General features: G+C 38.0%; 2 protein-coding genes across 2 annotated transcripts in view; both read right to left on the reverse strand.

The window, feature by feature from the left end:
- Positions 1-9,519, reverse strand: part of LOC114479629 (unconventional myosin-IXb-like) — a 19,714-nt gene extending 10,195 nt beyond the window's left edge. The window contains exons 1-3 of the mRNA XM_028473394.1: positions 9,120-9,519; positions 6,615-7,414; positions 6-58 (exon numbers count right to left, since the gene is read on the reverse strand). Of these exons, the coding sequence (XP_028329195.1) occupies positions 6-58; positions 6,615-7,367 (806 nt within the window). The 5' untranslated portion in view covers positions 7,368-7,414; positions 9,120-9,519. The remainder of the gene's footprint in view (positions 1-5; positions 59-6,614; positions 7,415-9,119) is intronic.
- A 7,224-nt stretch (positions 9,520-16,743) lies between these two features.
- On the reverse strand, positions 16,744-17,927 carry LOC114479410 (creatine kinase B-type-like). Its single transcript, XM_028473073.1, has one exon. The coding sequence runs from the start codon at positions 17,887-17,889 to the stop codon at positions 16,744-16,746; it is 1,146 nt and encodes a 381-aa protein (XP_028328874.1). The 5' UTR covers positions 17,890-17,927.
- Between the last annotated feature and the right edge of the window lie 458 nt (positions 17,928-18,385).

Below are 18,385 nucleotides of genomic sequence, written 5' to 3' on the forward strand. Positions count from 1 at the left end.
TAAACTTCCCAAAACGACTCGAGTTGTTATTCTCTCCTGTCTTGGCATTACCAAAAGCCTGTGTACAACACCAAGAACACAACTTTTTAACTCAAAGGAATGCTTTTAAATGCTTTTCTCACAGGTAGTCAATGGCACACAAACTTATACACAGCAGGGTCTGGGTCCCCCGTCTGCATTAAAAACACAGTGATAGCAAAGGCAACACCATTGGAAAGGTACATAAAGGAAATTAATATTATATAACATATGACCATAAGTTACAAACATTGCGGTGCTTTAAATTAGCATTGGAATGTTGGGACGTTTACAGAAAAAAACAGCAAAAATGTGTCTTGCATTCAAATATACGATAGAGTGAATAAAATGACCCAACAAATATATTTTCAGTGAAGGGAAAAGCTTTCTTGACACAGCAAATTAATGTATTAACATATTAAAAAAAAATTAAAAATCCTGTTTTAACACTAAAAAGTATACATAAGAATAAATTGAGTACTGAAACTTTTTAGTACCAATTATGATTTTTCTTGTTAACATTTAATAGTAAATTGTTTATTTTTCCCAACATTCTTTTAAAATAGTAAATACAAGTGATAATAACTTAGAGATACAAAAATCAATTAGGGCTGAGTCACTCATAAGGTGTTAATGTGTTTGGTAACAATTTTGTACATTTGTGTCATTCACATTGCACATGTGACAAAATGTACTAATGTGTGTGGGTGAGAGCACACCCCAGAGAGTGCATGGCGCGTTCTGTCTGCATATGGGTGTCGTAGGTGTGTTTACATGTCATATATAAACAACATACCTACGACACCCACATGCACGAAGAGACTGACAATAACAAGCCTGCGTGTGATGATCTCACTCTTTTTCTCTCTGTAATGTGGCTAAAAGTACTCATCACGCAGCCAACACAAAAAATAGCGCCCTACAGTCAGTTCCATTGTTAGTCTGTAGTCCTCATCCATTCAGTGGGATGTGCATTGTCAATTGAATGATGTGTTAAATTGTGGATTTTAGATTTTTTTAAATTCCAAGTTGTTCAAACGCTACAAAAATTCATACGACCATACTTAACGGTTAGTTATGGCATCAAGTTGTGTTTGACTTGTTTTACTGCCTGTTGTAATGAAGGGACTTTTGTGCTCGTAAGCTTGCACTTTCAGAATGTGTTGACATTGTTTGCCAACAAATGATTCCTGAACAAGTAGTATTTTAACCACATCCCTATAAACAAGGAGGCTTTCACTTTCTCTAAACTCTAAAGATGAAGGGAAATAAGATGAATCTTTAAATCCTGGGATTACTCACTTACTCAAACTCACTTGTTTTCTTTCGTGTACTCGTGTGCAACTCAGAGGTTTAATTTTGCTAAAACAAAATAAAATGAAAAAGCTGCTGCCATTTCCCCCTTTAGAGTCATTATGGAAATTTTGGTAGGTTACAATTCAATAGTTTGAATTCTTAAAATACGTTCCCACAATGCAGGTATTTGTGATTTACTAACTCTTGTTTGTGTGTTCACATCTTCTAACTTCAAACGGTGTAAAACTACATAAGGACTGATGTTTGTGCACCCCGATGACTAATCTCTACTCTTTTATGACACACTGTGTCAACAGTATCCAAAGGTCGTTATCTACACGACAGTACTCTTTCCTGGTGAAACCCTAGAACTAAATCAGCATCTTTATTCTTCAACAATTGAAAAGTTAAAGCCATTCAGAGCATAATATGCTCGCTTCTGAAACCTGCTGATCATCATTCCAGCCACTGCTTCGTTGAGGGTCCTGTCCTAACAGGCTACAGCTAGCATTGAACCGACTGCATTTAAATCATGAGAATATTTGCACACTTTTGTAAATAGAGTGGACAGTTTCTTAGATAAGAAGATATATATCACATCCAAATTCCAAATCAATCTAATGTGAATAAAAAACCCTGCTTGCTCTAAAAATAAAGAGTAATGTAGAGAAATTACTTAATGGACTTAAAGCAGTTGTATACAAATGTTCGAGCTCATTTCCCTGCAGGCTTTGATGAACTGTTTGAGGTTATTAAAAAGTCCTCTGAAAGCTATTGAACTGCTTTGATCTCACCAGTCATTCAGTCTGCTAACCAGGTTTGTTGATAGCTTTTATTTCCAACCGGTTTACTGACAAGTAAAAGTTCTAAAAGTGAAAGTTTTAAATCCACACACACACACACACACACACACGCACGCGCACGCACACGCACACACTTGATTTGGCCCCATACAGTTTACTGTTTATAAAGTCTGTTCTATTTGCAGTCATATGGTAAAAATTGAGGGAAAAATAAGCGTCAAAACCTTCAGATTTAAAAAAATAAATAAATAAAAGCTAGTAGTAGAGAACAAAAATCTCACTCCAATCTCTTCCACATCTCAGAGTGATACAAAAAGTGCAACATTGACAGAACCAATTCAGGAAAGATGAAGCAGTTTAAGTAGAACTCAAATGTACCCGTTACAGCTAAAATTACATAAAGGAAAAGAAGAGTTTCTGTATGAGACTGGGTTTTAAAAGAAGAAAAAATGTGAGTGAAAAGTTTGCCGAGAAGGTTTTCACTCTCAAAACCTAGCTGAGCCTGTTCAGACACGTTCTTGTTTCTGTTCCTCTTTGGTGTTCCCTGAAAGACAACGCCCTGCACATTCCCTCTGTGGAGCACAGCACTGGGTTTCATATTCACCAAAATCAACCTCCGATAGCTCAAGCCCTGAGTTAGTCATTCAAATAAACTGTATCACCTTCTAGGTTTTAATTACTATTTCATCTTGTCTCATAATTTATATGCAAACCATTACGACAAACCTGAATATCATCAACATACTTAATGTTTCAAAAAGACAAGACAGCCATTGAACACGAACACATCCAAGAACTATGAGGAACAAGGAAGGTATCAGGCCCAGCCACTTAAACAGAAGCACTCGAAATGAAGAGGTTTAAAACCCGACAAAATACTTGTAACAATCATATAGTATTAGTCTGCAGTGTATTGTATTATCCAACACCAGCAAAATAATTGCAGTCCTTTCAACACAATAATACAGAAGTACTTAACGAAACACACCATTGCTTTAAAAACATGCACATTAACACAACAGTCTTTTTTTCTTTTTAAGATTTAGAAAAACAATCACTTGCACCTGAATACACCTGAATGATAGATGTGTGGATCACAAGGAAAAACTTTCTGGAATCGTTCAAAGAATTAACAAAACTATTTTTAGCTAATCTTAGCTTGCCACTCGGGTATTAGTTAATGTGTTACATTGTTAACAAAGTAGGTGTAAAAGGTTATTTGGTGTATTGATAAGATAAAGCGTGCACAACTCAAGTGAAAAATTGATCGACAGTTTCTAAAGAATTCAGAACAAATATATCATCCCGCAAATAGCCTTTAAATAAACCTACTTTAGTCAATTAGTAAGTCTTATAGTTTCCTGGCTCACTATCACAAAGTGAGCCAATAACAACCGTTCCTTAACGTCTAAGAGGTGTTTGACCTGCTTTTCTGTCAGCTGGGCTTTACACGCGTAACGCGTTTGCGCAACCAATGACTGAATCAGAAATCAATAAAGGCAGAGATCAATGTGTCTGGCTACTCTTTGGCATGTGATGGTCATAGAAAGTCAGCAGTTATAGTCAAGGAATTTAAAGTGTGCTTCTCTGTACAGCGGACACCCAGAGTGTTTTCTGAATTCCAAACAGAGTGAATAGCTCTATAAAATTCCAGAGTATTATTACAAACCTGTCCCCCAAACATGTTTTCTGTCTGTTCTATATTTACTAGAGTACTAATAAGTAAATTACGTAAGTACTTTAGTCCTCTTATCCATAATATCAATAAGCTACAACTTATATATCTAAGTAAATTTACACTGGAACTTAATCTTGGGAATATTCAATAATATAAAAATTCACGGAAATAATGTATTAGAATTACCGGAAATTGGGAGTAATTTTAAATAACTAATGCTGATAGTTTGAATGATGCTAAATATATTTTATACTCAATATTCATGTTGGGGGCCAACCTTCAATTCTGTAAATTGCCTGTGTTTTACCTGTTAATTTCCATGGAAATGTGCCAACTTAAAACATTTTAGAAATTTGCAACCCTAGTTGATATGCTATGTTTTTTAATTGTATTATTTTGTGTGGATGATAATATTTATGTTTGGATATAATTCCAATAAATAAATCCCATAAAATGTTTGTTTGTTTGAATATTTCCAAAATTCCTGAGCTAAAATTTCTGTGGCAATTTACCAAAAATGTCCCGCCCCTTTGCAACCCTAACCCGAACATAAGGTTTATTAGAAATGTGATGTGTTGACTTGGCCTCTAAACTCTATATTTCACTTGAACTGATCACTCAGAAATTGCTATCCTAATTAATAACAATCCATTTCGTTTTTTTAAAATAGCGATTAAATGCTTAATTTAGATCCAATCCTGATGAAAATTGGTGAGCTAATTGAGAAACCAACCTGACACAAGGGAGTCAAATCGGTCAATTATGAACCGAGATATTAATTTTTGAAATTTCTCAAATAATGTCAGATAGGGATCTAAGAATTTTCAAACTTATCAAGAATCAGTATATTGATCCAGATCGCCTCCAAAACTGAATGTAATTTTCCATGACCTAAGGTCTACCATTGGTTAAAATTTAGTCAAAATCCTTTAAATACTTTTGATGCAATCCTGTTACAAACAAACAAATGCCGGTGAAAACATAACCTCCATGGCGAAGGTAAAAATAAGTTCTAATATTGTCCTAACAAAAAAAAAGCTATCTTCAAAGATGTTCTCAGACAGCCTTGTAAAAGTTAACCTTTGCAGAGTATTTCTATATCTAAGAATGCAGAAACACTGATACTGTAAAGGGAACTAAGTCACATGTTACCCAGCCCCCAAGGGGAAACCCTTAAGGCGGAGGTTCTCAACTATAAGGATCCAAAATCTGATCACAGGCCTCAGCTCTGGTGGAGTAATTGATAAAGTTGCAGATTTGTAACTGGTTTTAAGAAAAACTTAAATGAGTTAACTGGCTTTTTTTTTTTTTTAAGTGCTCCACAGACACACTTTAATACGTGGCAAGGATACTGTCATTTTTTCGAATAAAACGCCATGTTTTTTCTTGTTTCGAAAGAGATAAAGTCCTTTTTTGGAAAGCACACTATAATGTTGAGTTAGACTGCTGAGGTTATTCAACTGGGTTTTTTATTCAAAGGCAGCTTTTTGAGTACCTCTAACCGATAGTCATTTATTTGTATTGATTTTTTTTTTTTTCCATGTGACCCTACTGAGATAATCATTACTATGTCAGTTTAAATTTTGTTTATTATGAGTGCCTCAGTCAGACCACTTGAGAACCACTCCTTTAAAACAGGGGTGTCCAACTTAGTTAAGGCGATAAATATGTACCAGTTTGCTCTCAAGTGGGTTGCAGATTTTAGGCATGGAAAATGATCAATTTTACCATTAATGTGCCCAAGATATAACTTCACATATAAGTGAAAATATATAGTACGTAAGGCACTGACAATATTTAGGCAATAAGTGATGGATATCAGTACCTGCAGGAGCTTCGCTTACTTTTTGTTTTTTAATTTAGGGAATTTGTGTGGAATAGTGTGAGGGGCTGAGATATCTGATTACTGATTTAGCTGGTAATTTATTCATTTTCTAAGTCATTTATTCTCTCTTGTGGTCCGAATTTGATGCTCTAAAGCAGTGGTTCTCATCCTTTTCAGCCCATGACCCCCAAAATAAAAAGTGTCAGAGACAGGGGACCCCCACTGTACCTGAAGGTTTTTGAAAACAGACATGAACATTGAAGAACAGTCATGTGGTGACAGGGCCATCTATAAGGGGGAATAAAGGGGGGAGCTTTTGGGGGCCCATCCAAGAAGTCAGCAAGTGTATTATTAAATGATTATTAATATTATTATTATTATTATTAAATCCTTGTTTTAATTAGAAATAAAAGTGACAAAAAATGGTGGAAAAAGCTGCAAATTAGAGTGGCCACAAATGTACAGAAAAAGTGGTAAAGAGTTCAAAGTGTCAATATTGAAACAATTAGTTTCAACTGGCAAATAATGGGCATGACAAATCGTGAATGTGGTTAAATTGGCAAAAATGAACATGAAATATGGTGAAATGAGGTTAAAAGTGACAATATTGGGTCAACATATGTGACATTAAGTGGGAAAAGTGGTGGAAAGGGTTTAATTACAAGTGCCAAAAATGTGCAGAAAAGGCATAGAAATTTGATGTACATTTGGCAGAAATGGGAGTAAATTGCATTAAAAGGAGTAAAAATATGGCAAGAAAAAGTGATGAAAATAGGTTAACATGTGGTGAGTTTTGTGTAGTTGCAGAAAAAGGGTAAAAATAAGCAAAAATGGTCTCACATTGTTCAAAAAAAATTTTTGTTCCTTGATGGCATCTGGGGACCCCCTTCCAGTGTCTCGCGACCCCAAGGTTGAGAACTCCTGCCCTAAAGGGCCAGAATTGTCCTCCCACTTGTTCTCTAAAGTGTGATTCTGATGTTAATGATGAACCTACCTCTAAGACCGGCCCAGCTCCGAGGATGGTGCGCTCCACTCTGCTGGAGTAGGTCTTCTGACTGAGTGCAGTGAGGCAGTGAATGAGATAACTGCTGCTCTCAGTCTTCCCTGAGCCGCTCTCACCAGAGATCACAATACACTGGTTGGTTTGCCGGGTCAGCATGGCGCGAAAAGCTGCATCGGCTATCGCAAAAATGTGAGGGCTCAGTTTGCCCATTGGTTGGTTCTGGTACATTTTGATGTACTTGGGGTTGTAATACACGGGCAGGAGCTTATTTGGATTGACAGCAATGAGAATGTTGCCAGCATAAGTGTAGATTTTGTGCTTATAGAATCGCTGTCGTAGAGCCTCCAAAACACTTTCCTCGGTGACAGAGGAAAGACTGCAGAGGTCATCGTGCTCCTCAGGGCTGGTTTCTAGCAAGTTTCTCCCCTGGCTCACATGCTGCTGCAGGATAAAGTAGTAACCATGCTTTTGAAGATGCCACTTCTGTGCCTCTGGGGGCCACAGCAGGACCCGATCCAAGGGATACTCATCAGCATCCAACAACTCCTCCGCTCCGCCGCCCTCCCTGACCTCCAGTAAGCTGTACTTGTTTTTGGAGTCCAGACCCAATGTGACCACAGCGTTGTTGATGACCATCTCTGCAGTGTCCCCACTGCTGACCTGCAGGGGACAGTAGATGGTGGTGCCCTGTGACACCCTGGGGTAGATCTGAACAACACGGGCGTCTCCATCCGTAAAGCTCATCCTGACACTTAGAGAAAAGCTTCAGCGTACATCTCCACCAGCATCCACTGGAAAAAAAAACAAAAACAAACATGACAGCAAGGAAGGCACGATCAAGACAACAAAACACACATTGAGATAATAATAATAATAATAATGGCTAAGATTTATATTTATATTTTTTTCAAGGAAACTCAAAAGCACATCCACAGAAACCATTATTCATTCACACCAGTCACTCACATCAGTCATACCGGTGGTGTTAAGCTACATTGTAGCCACAGCTGCCCTGTGGCATACTGACAGAAGTGTGCCATTTCGGGCCTACCACCACAACACATATATGCCCAATTCAAACCCATTCGTACAAGGCAACGTGGGTAAAGTGCCTTGCCCAAGAACACAACAACAATGACTTGGATACAGCGGGATTCAAACCCACAAGTTTTCAGTTGTTGGACAACCTGCTCCATCACTGTTCCACGGTCGCTGCTGTGTCAGCAGTATTTGACCTAAATTGACCTAAAGTTTTTGTAACTTTTACAAGTGAATGTAAAGTATCAACGTGGCACCAACTACAAATCCTGGAGGTGTGTGATGCCAATTTCATAGCACAGAATGAGGGCTGGGCTAAAAAAAAAAAAAAATAATAATGTATATATTAATTTATTTGAATCGATTGCCAATTTTGATTGCCAATTTCATAGCACAGAATGAGGGCTGGGCTAAAAAAAAATTTTTTTTTTTTTTAATATATATTAATTTATTTGAATCGATTTTCCTTTGAATGGCCCGATGGTGATTCATGAATCGATCATTTAATATGGCTTTTCTACCATGTGTAACGCAGTGTTGTGAGCTCAATTCTTCATGCAAACATTAATATATTTTCTGCTGCACCAAGTTAGTTATTTTTCTATTATTTACAGCAATAGAGCTAAAAAATAAATTAATAAATAAATAAATAAAACTTTCATATTAAAGTAAAATTGGTACTGTGACCAAAATATCCTTAACCAAATCGAGAATCGAATCATTTTGGGATTTCTGAAGCATTACCCAGCCTTACACAGGATACAGTTTATGTTCAACTTTATTTTATTTCTTCCCAATTTTATTATAACAAATACAAAAGTGAAAACCCGATAAAAAAAAATAAATAAAAAAAAACTATACCAAAATACACACACAAAAAAAAACTTACAAAGAAACAACTTTATTTTATTTCTAACAATGTTTCATCTATTGGATGATGATTCTATATCACTGTTGTTAATAAGCCAACATGTGTTTAAGATTACTTTTATATATTTTGTATCTAGGGAAAAGCTCAACCTGGGACAGGGGTTGAGAATTAGCATTAGTTATACACTCTGTTATGCATCTTTTTACTGTAACTATGTCTGTCTGCATTGTCCCTGTCAAATCAATAAATTAAATTCAATCTATTGGTTGTTGTCATTAATAAATTGCTCAATAAGGACTTTAAATGCAAAAAAAAGTTACTTTTTAAAGATTTTTTTTTTTTAAAGAAAAAGTGGTGAAAACAGATAGATAGGAAATGTTATTCTATATCGGGAAAAAATATTGAACAAGAAAGATTAATATTAAAAGAACTATTGACAAAAAAAATATGGGGTGACTTTTCTGGTCCAGCCCACATTGGATCAAACTAGCTGCTACACAACAGTTTGACATTCCTAGGCATGTTTAACTCAACACATCGGGAATCAGAACAAACCGGATTAAAGTATTAAAGAAAAAAAATCTTACCTTCTCAGAAAAAAACACTCACAAGCAAATCTCTGCAAATCCAGGTCATCTTCAACACAACTTCAGTACAACCACACACACACTGTGCACACCTGTAAACACAGGTGAGCTCTCTATAAAAATGTCAATATCTCCACAGCCGTCGTCCAAAACTCCCAGAATATAGTAAAAAAAAAAGAAGAGATATCGCCTGGAGCTCGTCGTCCTGTCGCAGAGAAACAGCTCAGTCACTTCCTACATTTCTCCACACGGACAGTAACACACCCGTCGACGGAAGGTGGGAATAATAAACACTTATTTTCCCAATACACAGAACATGAGCCATTCAAGCCAGCTGGGAAGTTTGCTGCTAAGTAGCAACACGTATGAAGAGACGTGAATCCCGAGCAGACTGAGAGAAAACTCAATAAAACGTGAAAGTTATAATTGATTAAATTAAACGCTGCAGGTGAGCTGCGGTTTAATTGCGCCACTCAGTGGGAAGCAGTGGTACTACAACAGGTATGAAGCAACTTAACAAATAAATTAAAATACTTTCTAACGTTGGACGATGGAAACCCATTTCCTCCAGTAAAAAAAAAAAAAGAAAAAGAAAAACACGAAAAAACTCTGTCATTATTATTACCCTTCCTTAGAGAGGGCTGGTGATGGTTTACATTTATGCAATAAATCAAATTCATTTATTTATTGCAATAACAAAACATGCATTGCTGTCTTAAAAAGATTGCACTTCTTACAGTGTAGACCTTTGACAGCATGTGCTGACAAAGGGGAAAAAATATAATAAAAGAAATTAAAAAAAAAAAATTATTTATTAAGCCAGTTTCTGCCACAAAAAAATAAATAAATAAAAAAGAAATGATAACAAATATATATATATATATATTTCTTATCATTTCTTTTTTATTTATTTATTTTTTATATATATATATATATATCGTCTCCAGCCACGCAGCCCACGGTCATGATGAAGGGATGACCTGGGTTATCCACTCCGGTCTGGATAACATCATTCAGAGTAAATCCGCTCGGCGTCTGTTTGCTCCTCAGCTCCTCGTACATGGCCGGGGTCAGCACTTTGGCCATATGGTTGTTGTGCTTGCTGAGATCCGGGTACACCTTGTCCGAGGGGAACTTCATCTTCATCTTGTTGTGCGTGTTACCAAAAGGAATGGCTGCTGACAGTTCTGAGGACTTCTAATACTACCAGGGGTCAAAACAAACCAGGTGCCAGCTGCCTGCGTTTGTAGAGAATATTGGCTATTCATTTTAAAAGAAGAACAATTAAAATTTATCCACACCTACAACAAAGAAAGCTTTAAGTTCATACCATTCATTTTGTATAGAATGGACAAAGTTAGAAAGCAGGGCCAGATAAAAGAGGAGGAGAGTACGAGCAATCAGATAGGACACACAATTTGATTTGATTTTTTTGATGTTTTTTAATGTTAAGCTTTATTGTCTACTGGGTACAAATAAACAAATACATAATATGCATACAATTAATATTTACATGCAATATGTATGTATATTCACACTGGTTTGTCACGCAAAGCATTCCACCAAGGGCATTCAGTTTGTGCGACTTGTTTTAATAAGACTCTGCTCGTGAGACCCTTATTTGGGACTTGGCTTTTTGGATCCTGTTTGTGGACTTCCAGCTTGTACGGTTTGTGTGACCTGGTTTATGAGTACCCAGTTCATGGCATCAGGTTGTTGGTGCAGTTGGGACCTGGCTTGTGGGGACTTGAAATCTTAATTATAGAAATAGGGTGATGGGATCTGGCTTGTAGGACCATTCTGGTATGGAGGGCTCATGTGGACTTGGCTCTTGGGATGCCATTTGTGAAAGTAAACTCTGAAGTGACTTAATTTCCTCACCTGCTGATCTCTCTCTGCTTGTATAGAAAATCCCACTCACCTGATCGTTAGCAGTAGCATAAGCATTAATGTGCATTAATCAGGGTGATTAACAATCACATTATAGATTAAAGATGAGTCATTAATTAGTCATGCAGCACTATTTATCATTGAACTATTCTAGAAATCATTGTCACCAAAAAAAGTCAGAACGCTTTTTGATTGACCAACTTCTCTGTGTTGGCAGACAACATTTGACTAATTGATTGGTTAGTGACAGAAGTGTTCCTAATGCTAATGTTGTTGGCCCACGCTGCAGCTGTCCAACACTTTCTATTAGGAATGTCACGGTATTGACAATATCACAATACCACAGTATTACAAATGCCTCAATATTGGAGTGGTTATGTCACAATATAAAATGACGAGCCATTGTGCTTGAAATTTACTTTTGTGTTGGTTGTAGCAGACAGTTTTAGAGTAAACTACAGGTACCATAATGCTTTGGGGCGTCATCATAGCTTACAGGCGAATGAGCCAATGGCACACGACAAAAGGAAACAATAGAGGAAACTGTTCAGCAGCTAAATCCATCAATCCATTGCCTTGACACAACACTATTAAACTTCTTTAACTGTTGTAAAGTAAATTGTGACTGATTTGTGTCAGATAATTAACTGTTCATTCCAGTCTGGCACTGTACCAAAATCCCTGAAAGTAGCTGCTGTGAAACCTTTATACTGGCTAAATATAGACCAATCAGCAACCTTCCATTCATGGCCAAGATAATTGAAAAGGTGGTCTTCAACAATTTAAGTAAATTTTCAACCTTCAACAAAATATTTGATAAATTTCAGTCAGGCTTTCATTCTCACCACATTCTCAAACAGTTTTTTTTTTTTTTTTTTTTAATCAAAGTGATCAATGTAAACATATCTCTTCTCCTTCTATTGGATCTAAGTGCTGCATTTGACACTGTGGACCATAACATTTTGTTGCACAGATTGCAAACATGGGTTGGACTAAATGGAAAAGTAATGCAATGGTTTAAGTCCTACTTGAAGGAGTAAAGTTATTTTGTAAACATAGGAAATTTAGAATCTGACAGATTATCAATGTCCTGTGGGATTCCTCAGGGCTCTGTTCTTGGACCCCTTCTGTTTAGCTTTTATATATTTCCTTAGGACAAATTTTACAGAAATGTAAGGTTGATTATCAGAGCTACACAGATGACACACAACTATATTTATCACTGAAACTAGATGACTATGGTCACATTGAGGTGCTGTGTGACTGCTTAGAAAAGGTAAACTGCTGGATGAGTGAAAACTTCCTTCAACTAAATCATGGCAAGATGGAGGTGATTGTGTTGGTAACAAGGAAAATAAGACTACTGCCAGTGAGTATCTTGAGTCTCTATCTTTAAAAGCTAAAGACTAAGTCTGAATCCTTGATGTTCTGTATGACTCAGCTCTTACATTCAGCAGTCAGATCAAATCTATCCCCAAAAACAGCCTTCTACCACCTCAAGAACATCTCCAGAGAGAAAGGTTTAATGACTCAGAAAGATCAGGAGAAATTGGTCCCTGCTTTTATCTCCAGCAGACTGGACTATTGTAATGGTCTTCTGACAGGAATCCCCCAAAAGAGCATCAAACAGCTACAGCTGGTTCAGAACGCTGCTGCTCAGGTCTTAACCAGAACAAAGAGGTCAGAACACATCACTCAAATGTTGAAGTCTTTACACTGGCTCCCAGTCAGCCTCAGAATAGACTTTAAAGTTCTGCTGCTGGTGTATAAATCTGTGAATGGGTTTGGGCCAGAATACATCAGTGACATGTTAGTCAGGTATGAACACAGCAGGTCTCTCAGATCTATGGACACAGGTCAGATAGTGGAGACCAGAGTTCACAGCAAAACTGGTGGCACTCCTTTTCTCTACTGCGTATGACTGAGAGGGAGATTTTTGGTCATGTTTTTGTTGATGGAATGTGCTTGTTGCTGATTTTAAATGTATTTACTGCTGATTTTAAATGTTTTTGCTGCTGATTTTGAATGTTTTTGCTGCTAATATTCTTATTGATTTTTAAGCTGCTGAATGTTTTCTGGTCCACTTTTTGATCATGTCAAGCACACTAAGTAACCTTGTGTATGAAATGCGCTATACAAATAAATGTACCTTGCTTTGAAACTATACTTGCATTTTTCTGTAATGTGTGTTTTTGGAGTCATTATGTGTATTTTTGTATCTTTCTGTTGTCTTTTTGTGCATTTTTTGTATAATTATAGTTTTTTTTGTTGCCATTGTAGTGATTCTGGAATCATTTTGTGTATTTTTGTATCTTTTTTGGTGTAGTTTTGTGCATTGTTGTCATTTTGTGTATTTGTTTTGTGTATTTTGAGTCATTTTCATATTTTTGTTGTTGTTTGGTGTATTTTTCTGTAATGTATGTTTTTTGGAGGAATTTTGTGTGTTTTTGGAGCCTTTTTGTATATTTTTATGCATTTCTGTTGTCATTTTGTGTACTGTGTGTGTGTGTGTGTGTGTGTGTGTGTGTGTGTGTGTGTGCGTGCGTGCGTGCGTGCGTGCGTGCGCCAGTCATCTCGAGAGACACGGTAACTACGGTACGCCAGTTAAGTCAACTATTCATCAGCATGTATGGCTATGCTGTACAATCCTCAACTAACAGAGAAAGTTTGTCACATCAGTGCCACCGTGCCACCATTGAATAAGTTTGTGTAGAGCCCTGATAATAATAAATCTGTTGTTAGGGATATAATAATAATAATTATAAGGTAATATAATGATAATATAGCAATGCTAATAATACTATGAGAACACCAGTAACTATAATAAAAAAATATTAATACTGAAAAAGAATATAATGGTAATTATAAGAATAGCAATAACTTTAATACAATAGTAGTGAAATTATACAATAACAAAATAATATAATGAAAATCCAGTAACTATAATACAATAAAAACCATAACATAAAATAATAAGGTAATAGCAATAATAATAATACAATGAGAATACCAGTAACTATAAAAAAAAATATTAATAATGAAAAAGAGTATAATGGTAATTATAAGAATAGCAATAACTTTAATACAATAGTAGTGAAATTATATAAAATAATATAATGAAAATCCAGTAACTATAATACAATAAAAACAATAACAACATAAAATAATAAGGTAATAGCAATAATAATACAATGAGAATACCAGTAGATATAAGATAAAGAGTAATACAAAAAAAAGAATAATATAAGAATAGCAATAACAATAATACGGGAGCAGTGCGATTAGATAGAGATAATACTGTGTGTGTGTGTTGTTGAGAAATTAAAAAAAGAGAGAGAGACCCGAAAGTACCACGAAAAATAGAAGTTTTGCAACACCAAAGTTGCAACTCTCTCTCAACGGCTCTGTGTGCGTTCACGATGTACATCCCGATGTAATGCACGCACGCACGCGCATCAGTCGTGTGTGTGTGTTTGTTTACATTGTAGCTGCTAGCATCTTTCTTAGTCCATAGAAGAATATAAGAAGAAACACTCACCGTTGCGCAGAACAATAATCTTAGAGGACCCATCCTCTCACAAAACGTTACATTCCTCTGTCTGAATAACCAGATAGTTTGTGATCAGGTCGTCTAACGACCGTCAGCACAGCCACCGTCCACAGTCATGAGACGAAGGACCCACGCATCCACACAGACGTTCCTTGCTTTTATAGGTAGACTATTACAGTGCCCGTCGGAAGTATGTATTCATGTGGGAGCATAAGGGGTATGTTTGCGGGTGCAAAATGTGGGTGCAATTTTCCTGGTTTAATTCTATGGGACATGTGCATGACTTCATAATCACTTTTTTGTATAGTGTATTTTTCTGCAACGTATGTTTTTTGGAGTCAAGTGTATTTGTGTATCTTTCTGTTGTCTTTTTGTGCATAAATGTTTGCTGTTTTTTTATTTAAATTTTTTGTAATGTATGTTTTTTTGGATTCATGTGTATTTTTGTATAATTCTTGTTTTTGTACTCAGAGTAAATGTTACTTAGTTACTTTTTTGGGGCGGGGGCAGATTGCATTTCTCCCATGCAATAAAAAAATGAAAAGACATGTATACAAATCAAACTAGGTTCTTTTTTCATTAATATATTTGATTAGAGAACATCATTTCAAAATAACATGCTGAGAACAAGACATGGTGTGGCTAACCTGAATAAATAAAAAATAAATAAATGTCAAGGATGTCAATTCGATGAGGTAAGTGCTTGTGTCAATACATCTAATGTGTCAGAGCATCCAATAAATCACCTCTGAAAGCCAGAAATGCGTACAGTATGTTATATAAAGTCTACAACACATTCTAGGTGAAATGAGCCGAAGGAAATGATACTGACGCCCCAGGGTGACGTGCGCGGGCCTAAAAAAACAGTTTTATATTAATAATAATAATTGTAATTAAAATCACATGATCATTGCACAAAACTGCTGATTAATTGGCTACAACACTTGTAGCTGTTATAAAAAGAAATGTGCACACAATGCGTAAAGACGCACAGTGGCTTATCAGGCACTGCTGGAGGACGAGGCGCACGGGAGACCAGAGTCGGCGCCAGGCAGTATGAAATGGGAGGGCATTAAGAAAACTTTGGGAGGCACAAAAACGCTCAGCTCTGAGTCGCACACAACCTAATGCTATATAAACACAGCCACAAAAACTTACCTATGATCAAGTGATCGCTACAGACACGGGCATCAGCAGACTGCTCCTCCCGACCGCAGACGTAGGTTTAAAATCCACTTTTTAAGGTATTGTTCTGTGAGCTTTTTACATTTCTCAAAATGTACTTAAGTAAAAGTAAAATTACAGATTTTAAAAAGTTCTCAAAAAAATAGTACGCAAAAAGCTACTCAATTACAGTAACAAGAGTAAATGTAATTTGTTTGTACATTAGTAATTGTAATGCCATTAGACTAAAACACAGATACCTTTCATTACTCATCTGATGTGTTTGTTGTGAGATCACCACTTCCCACCTTTTACAATATTATGCTTCACAACTTCTGTTGAGGCCAAACTTCTGATTATTCATGCTATAGCTAGTAGGACGAAACCAAAGAACCTGGAGTAAACCCACTCAAGCAGGGGGAGAGCATGAAAACTGCCATGCCACCCCATAGCTTTTTAAAAAAAATTTTTTAGATCAGCTATCACTTCGACATTTTACAAGTGTCTATACTTAACCTAACATAAACGTTTTTGGATGTTCAGAGGATCACAAAGAAAACTAACACAAGCATGGGCAATACATGTAAACCCCTAAATGTCCATCCCTCGAGCTTGACCCATGACCTCCTTGCTGTGAGGCAGGCTTACTAACCACTACATCAAATTAAGTACATCTACACTTCTGCAATATGTTGTCACCCCGAAATATCCCCCCCTATCATAACCTACTCACATTGAGCCCCCCCCCACCCAATCAATTAGGGTGGGGGGGGTGTCTTTATGGAATTGTGTTGCACTTCAGGACGGATTTACTTCTCGGTGCACCAGCTCCACTTCAGAGAAGCCTAGCCGGTACACGTTAGAGATGTCCACTCCAGAGCTTGACCAATGTTCTCCTTGCTGTAAGGCAGGCGTGCTAACCACGACATTAATTGTAATTTAAGTACAGTTAACCCCCCCCATCACTTAGGGCGAGGTGGCGAGGGGGTGAGTGGGGGGGGGGGTTACTTCAGGAGGGATTTACTTCTGAGCGGGTATCAGGTCCTTGAAGGACTTGTTTTTCTCCAGCCTCTTCTCCATCTCCACCAGCAGCTTCACACCATCCACCACCATCTGCACCAGCTCCACTTCAGAGAAGCCTAGTCGGTCGGCATTGGAGATGTCAAAGATTCCGCCCTCTGCAGCGGTGTCAACACCACCAGTTCCTCTTTTCTGGAGCCGCAGCTTCTTGAGGATGTCCTCGAACTCTTCATTTTTGCTAATTTTGGGGAGCTTGACATGCACGCCGGCTCTGAGACCGGTGCCCAGGTTGGAGGGACAAGTGAGGACGTATCCCAGGTGTTCGTTCCACATGAAGGGGTGTTTGCGCTCCTTGAACAGCTCCTCGATCTTGGTGAGTCCGTTGCAGAAGCGTTTGAACACCTCCTTCATGTTCCCTCCTTTCTCCATGGAGATGACACGTAGGTGATCCTCCTCATTCACCCACACCAGGAAGGTCTTGTTGTCGTTGTGCCAGATGCCGCGTGCATCGGGCCAGTCACGACCCATTCCTGCAGACAGCAGCAGAGGGGACACGGGCTTATCAAACAGGAAGTGGTCATCAATGAGCTGCTGCTGCTCAGCTTCTGTCATGTCCTTCAGAGCGTAGTACTTCCCCTTCAGGTCTCCAGACAGAGAGGCCAGAGCTTCAATGGAGAGCTCCTCCACGGCACGTCTCTCCCCTCGGCTGCAGTGTGGAGGCAGACAGAAGCCGCGCACGCTGCGCCCTGTTCGGACTCTGGTACTTAGCACATACTTTGGGTCGAGGTCATCACCGCCCTTAAGGTTGTCAGAGTTCAGATCGGTCTTGTGCTTGTCTGAGGGTTTGTAGCCTCCATGTCTGTCCTCGATCACTGGGTCTAGCAGCTCCTTGAACACCTCGTATGTCTCCTCGTCTCCAGCCACGCAGCCCACGGTCATGATGAAGGGATGACCTGGGTTATCCACTCCAGTCTGGATAACATCATCCAGAGTAAATCCGCTCGGTGTCTGTTTGCTCCTCAGCTTCTCATACATGGCCTGGGTCAACACTTTGGCCATATGGTTGTTGTGCTTGCTGAGGTCTGGGTACTCCTTGTCTGAGGAGAACTTCATCTTCATCTGGTTGTGCAAGTTTTCGGAAGACATAGCTGCTGATAGTTCTGAGGACTGTAACTATGACCAGGGTTCAAAAACAAACGAGACGCTTTCAGACCGACTGGCCAGAGAACCTTAGAACCTCGGAGATTTTATATTGCAGTTTTAGAATGATGTCATGGTTACCCATGACATCATTCTGTTGGGAAGAAAGAGAATGATTCTCTTGACAGAATGATGTCATGGTTACCCATGACATCATTCTGTTGGGAAGAAAGAGAATGATTCTCTTGACAGAATGATGTCATGGTTACCCATGACATCATTCTGTTGATGATGCACACACTCGAGTACAGTAGATGGCGTTATGCACCTTTTTAAATTGGCTGCAATATGCCAATAACCAAGAAACAAACAAACAAGAGTATTTGCTGTGCATTGTTATACATAAAGGCACACTGTGTAACTTTTGGCCACTAGGGGCGCTCGACTGGTATCTTTTACGCAAGGGCCCATAGTGGCCACAAGTGCCACAGCACTGTCGCAA

Source organism: Gouania willdenowi, chromosome 17, assembly GCF_900634775.1.
Source record: "Gouania willdenowi chromosome 17, fGouWil2.1, whole genome shotgun sequence".
NCBI classification, from domain to species: domain Eukaryota; kingdom Metazoa; phylum Chordata; class Actinopteri; order Blenniiformes; family Gobiesocidae; genus Gouania; species Gouania willdenowi.

Excerpts from the sequence above, each read along its gene's own strand:
- LOC114479410 (XM_028473073.1), bottom strand. The coding sequence starts at position 17,889 with ATGTCTTCCGAAAACTTGCACAACCAGATGAAGATGAAGTTCTCCTCA.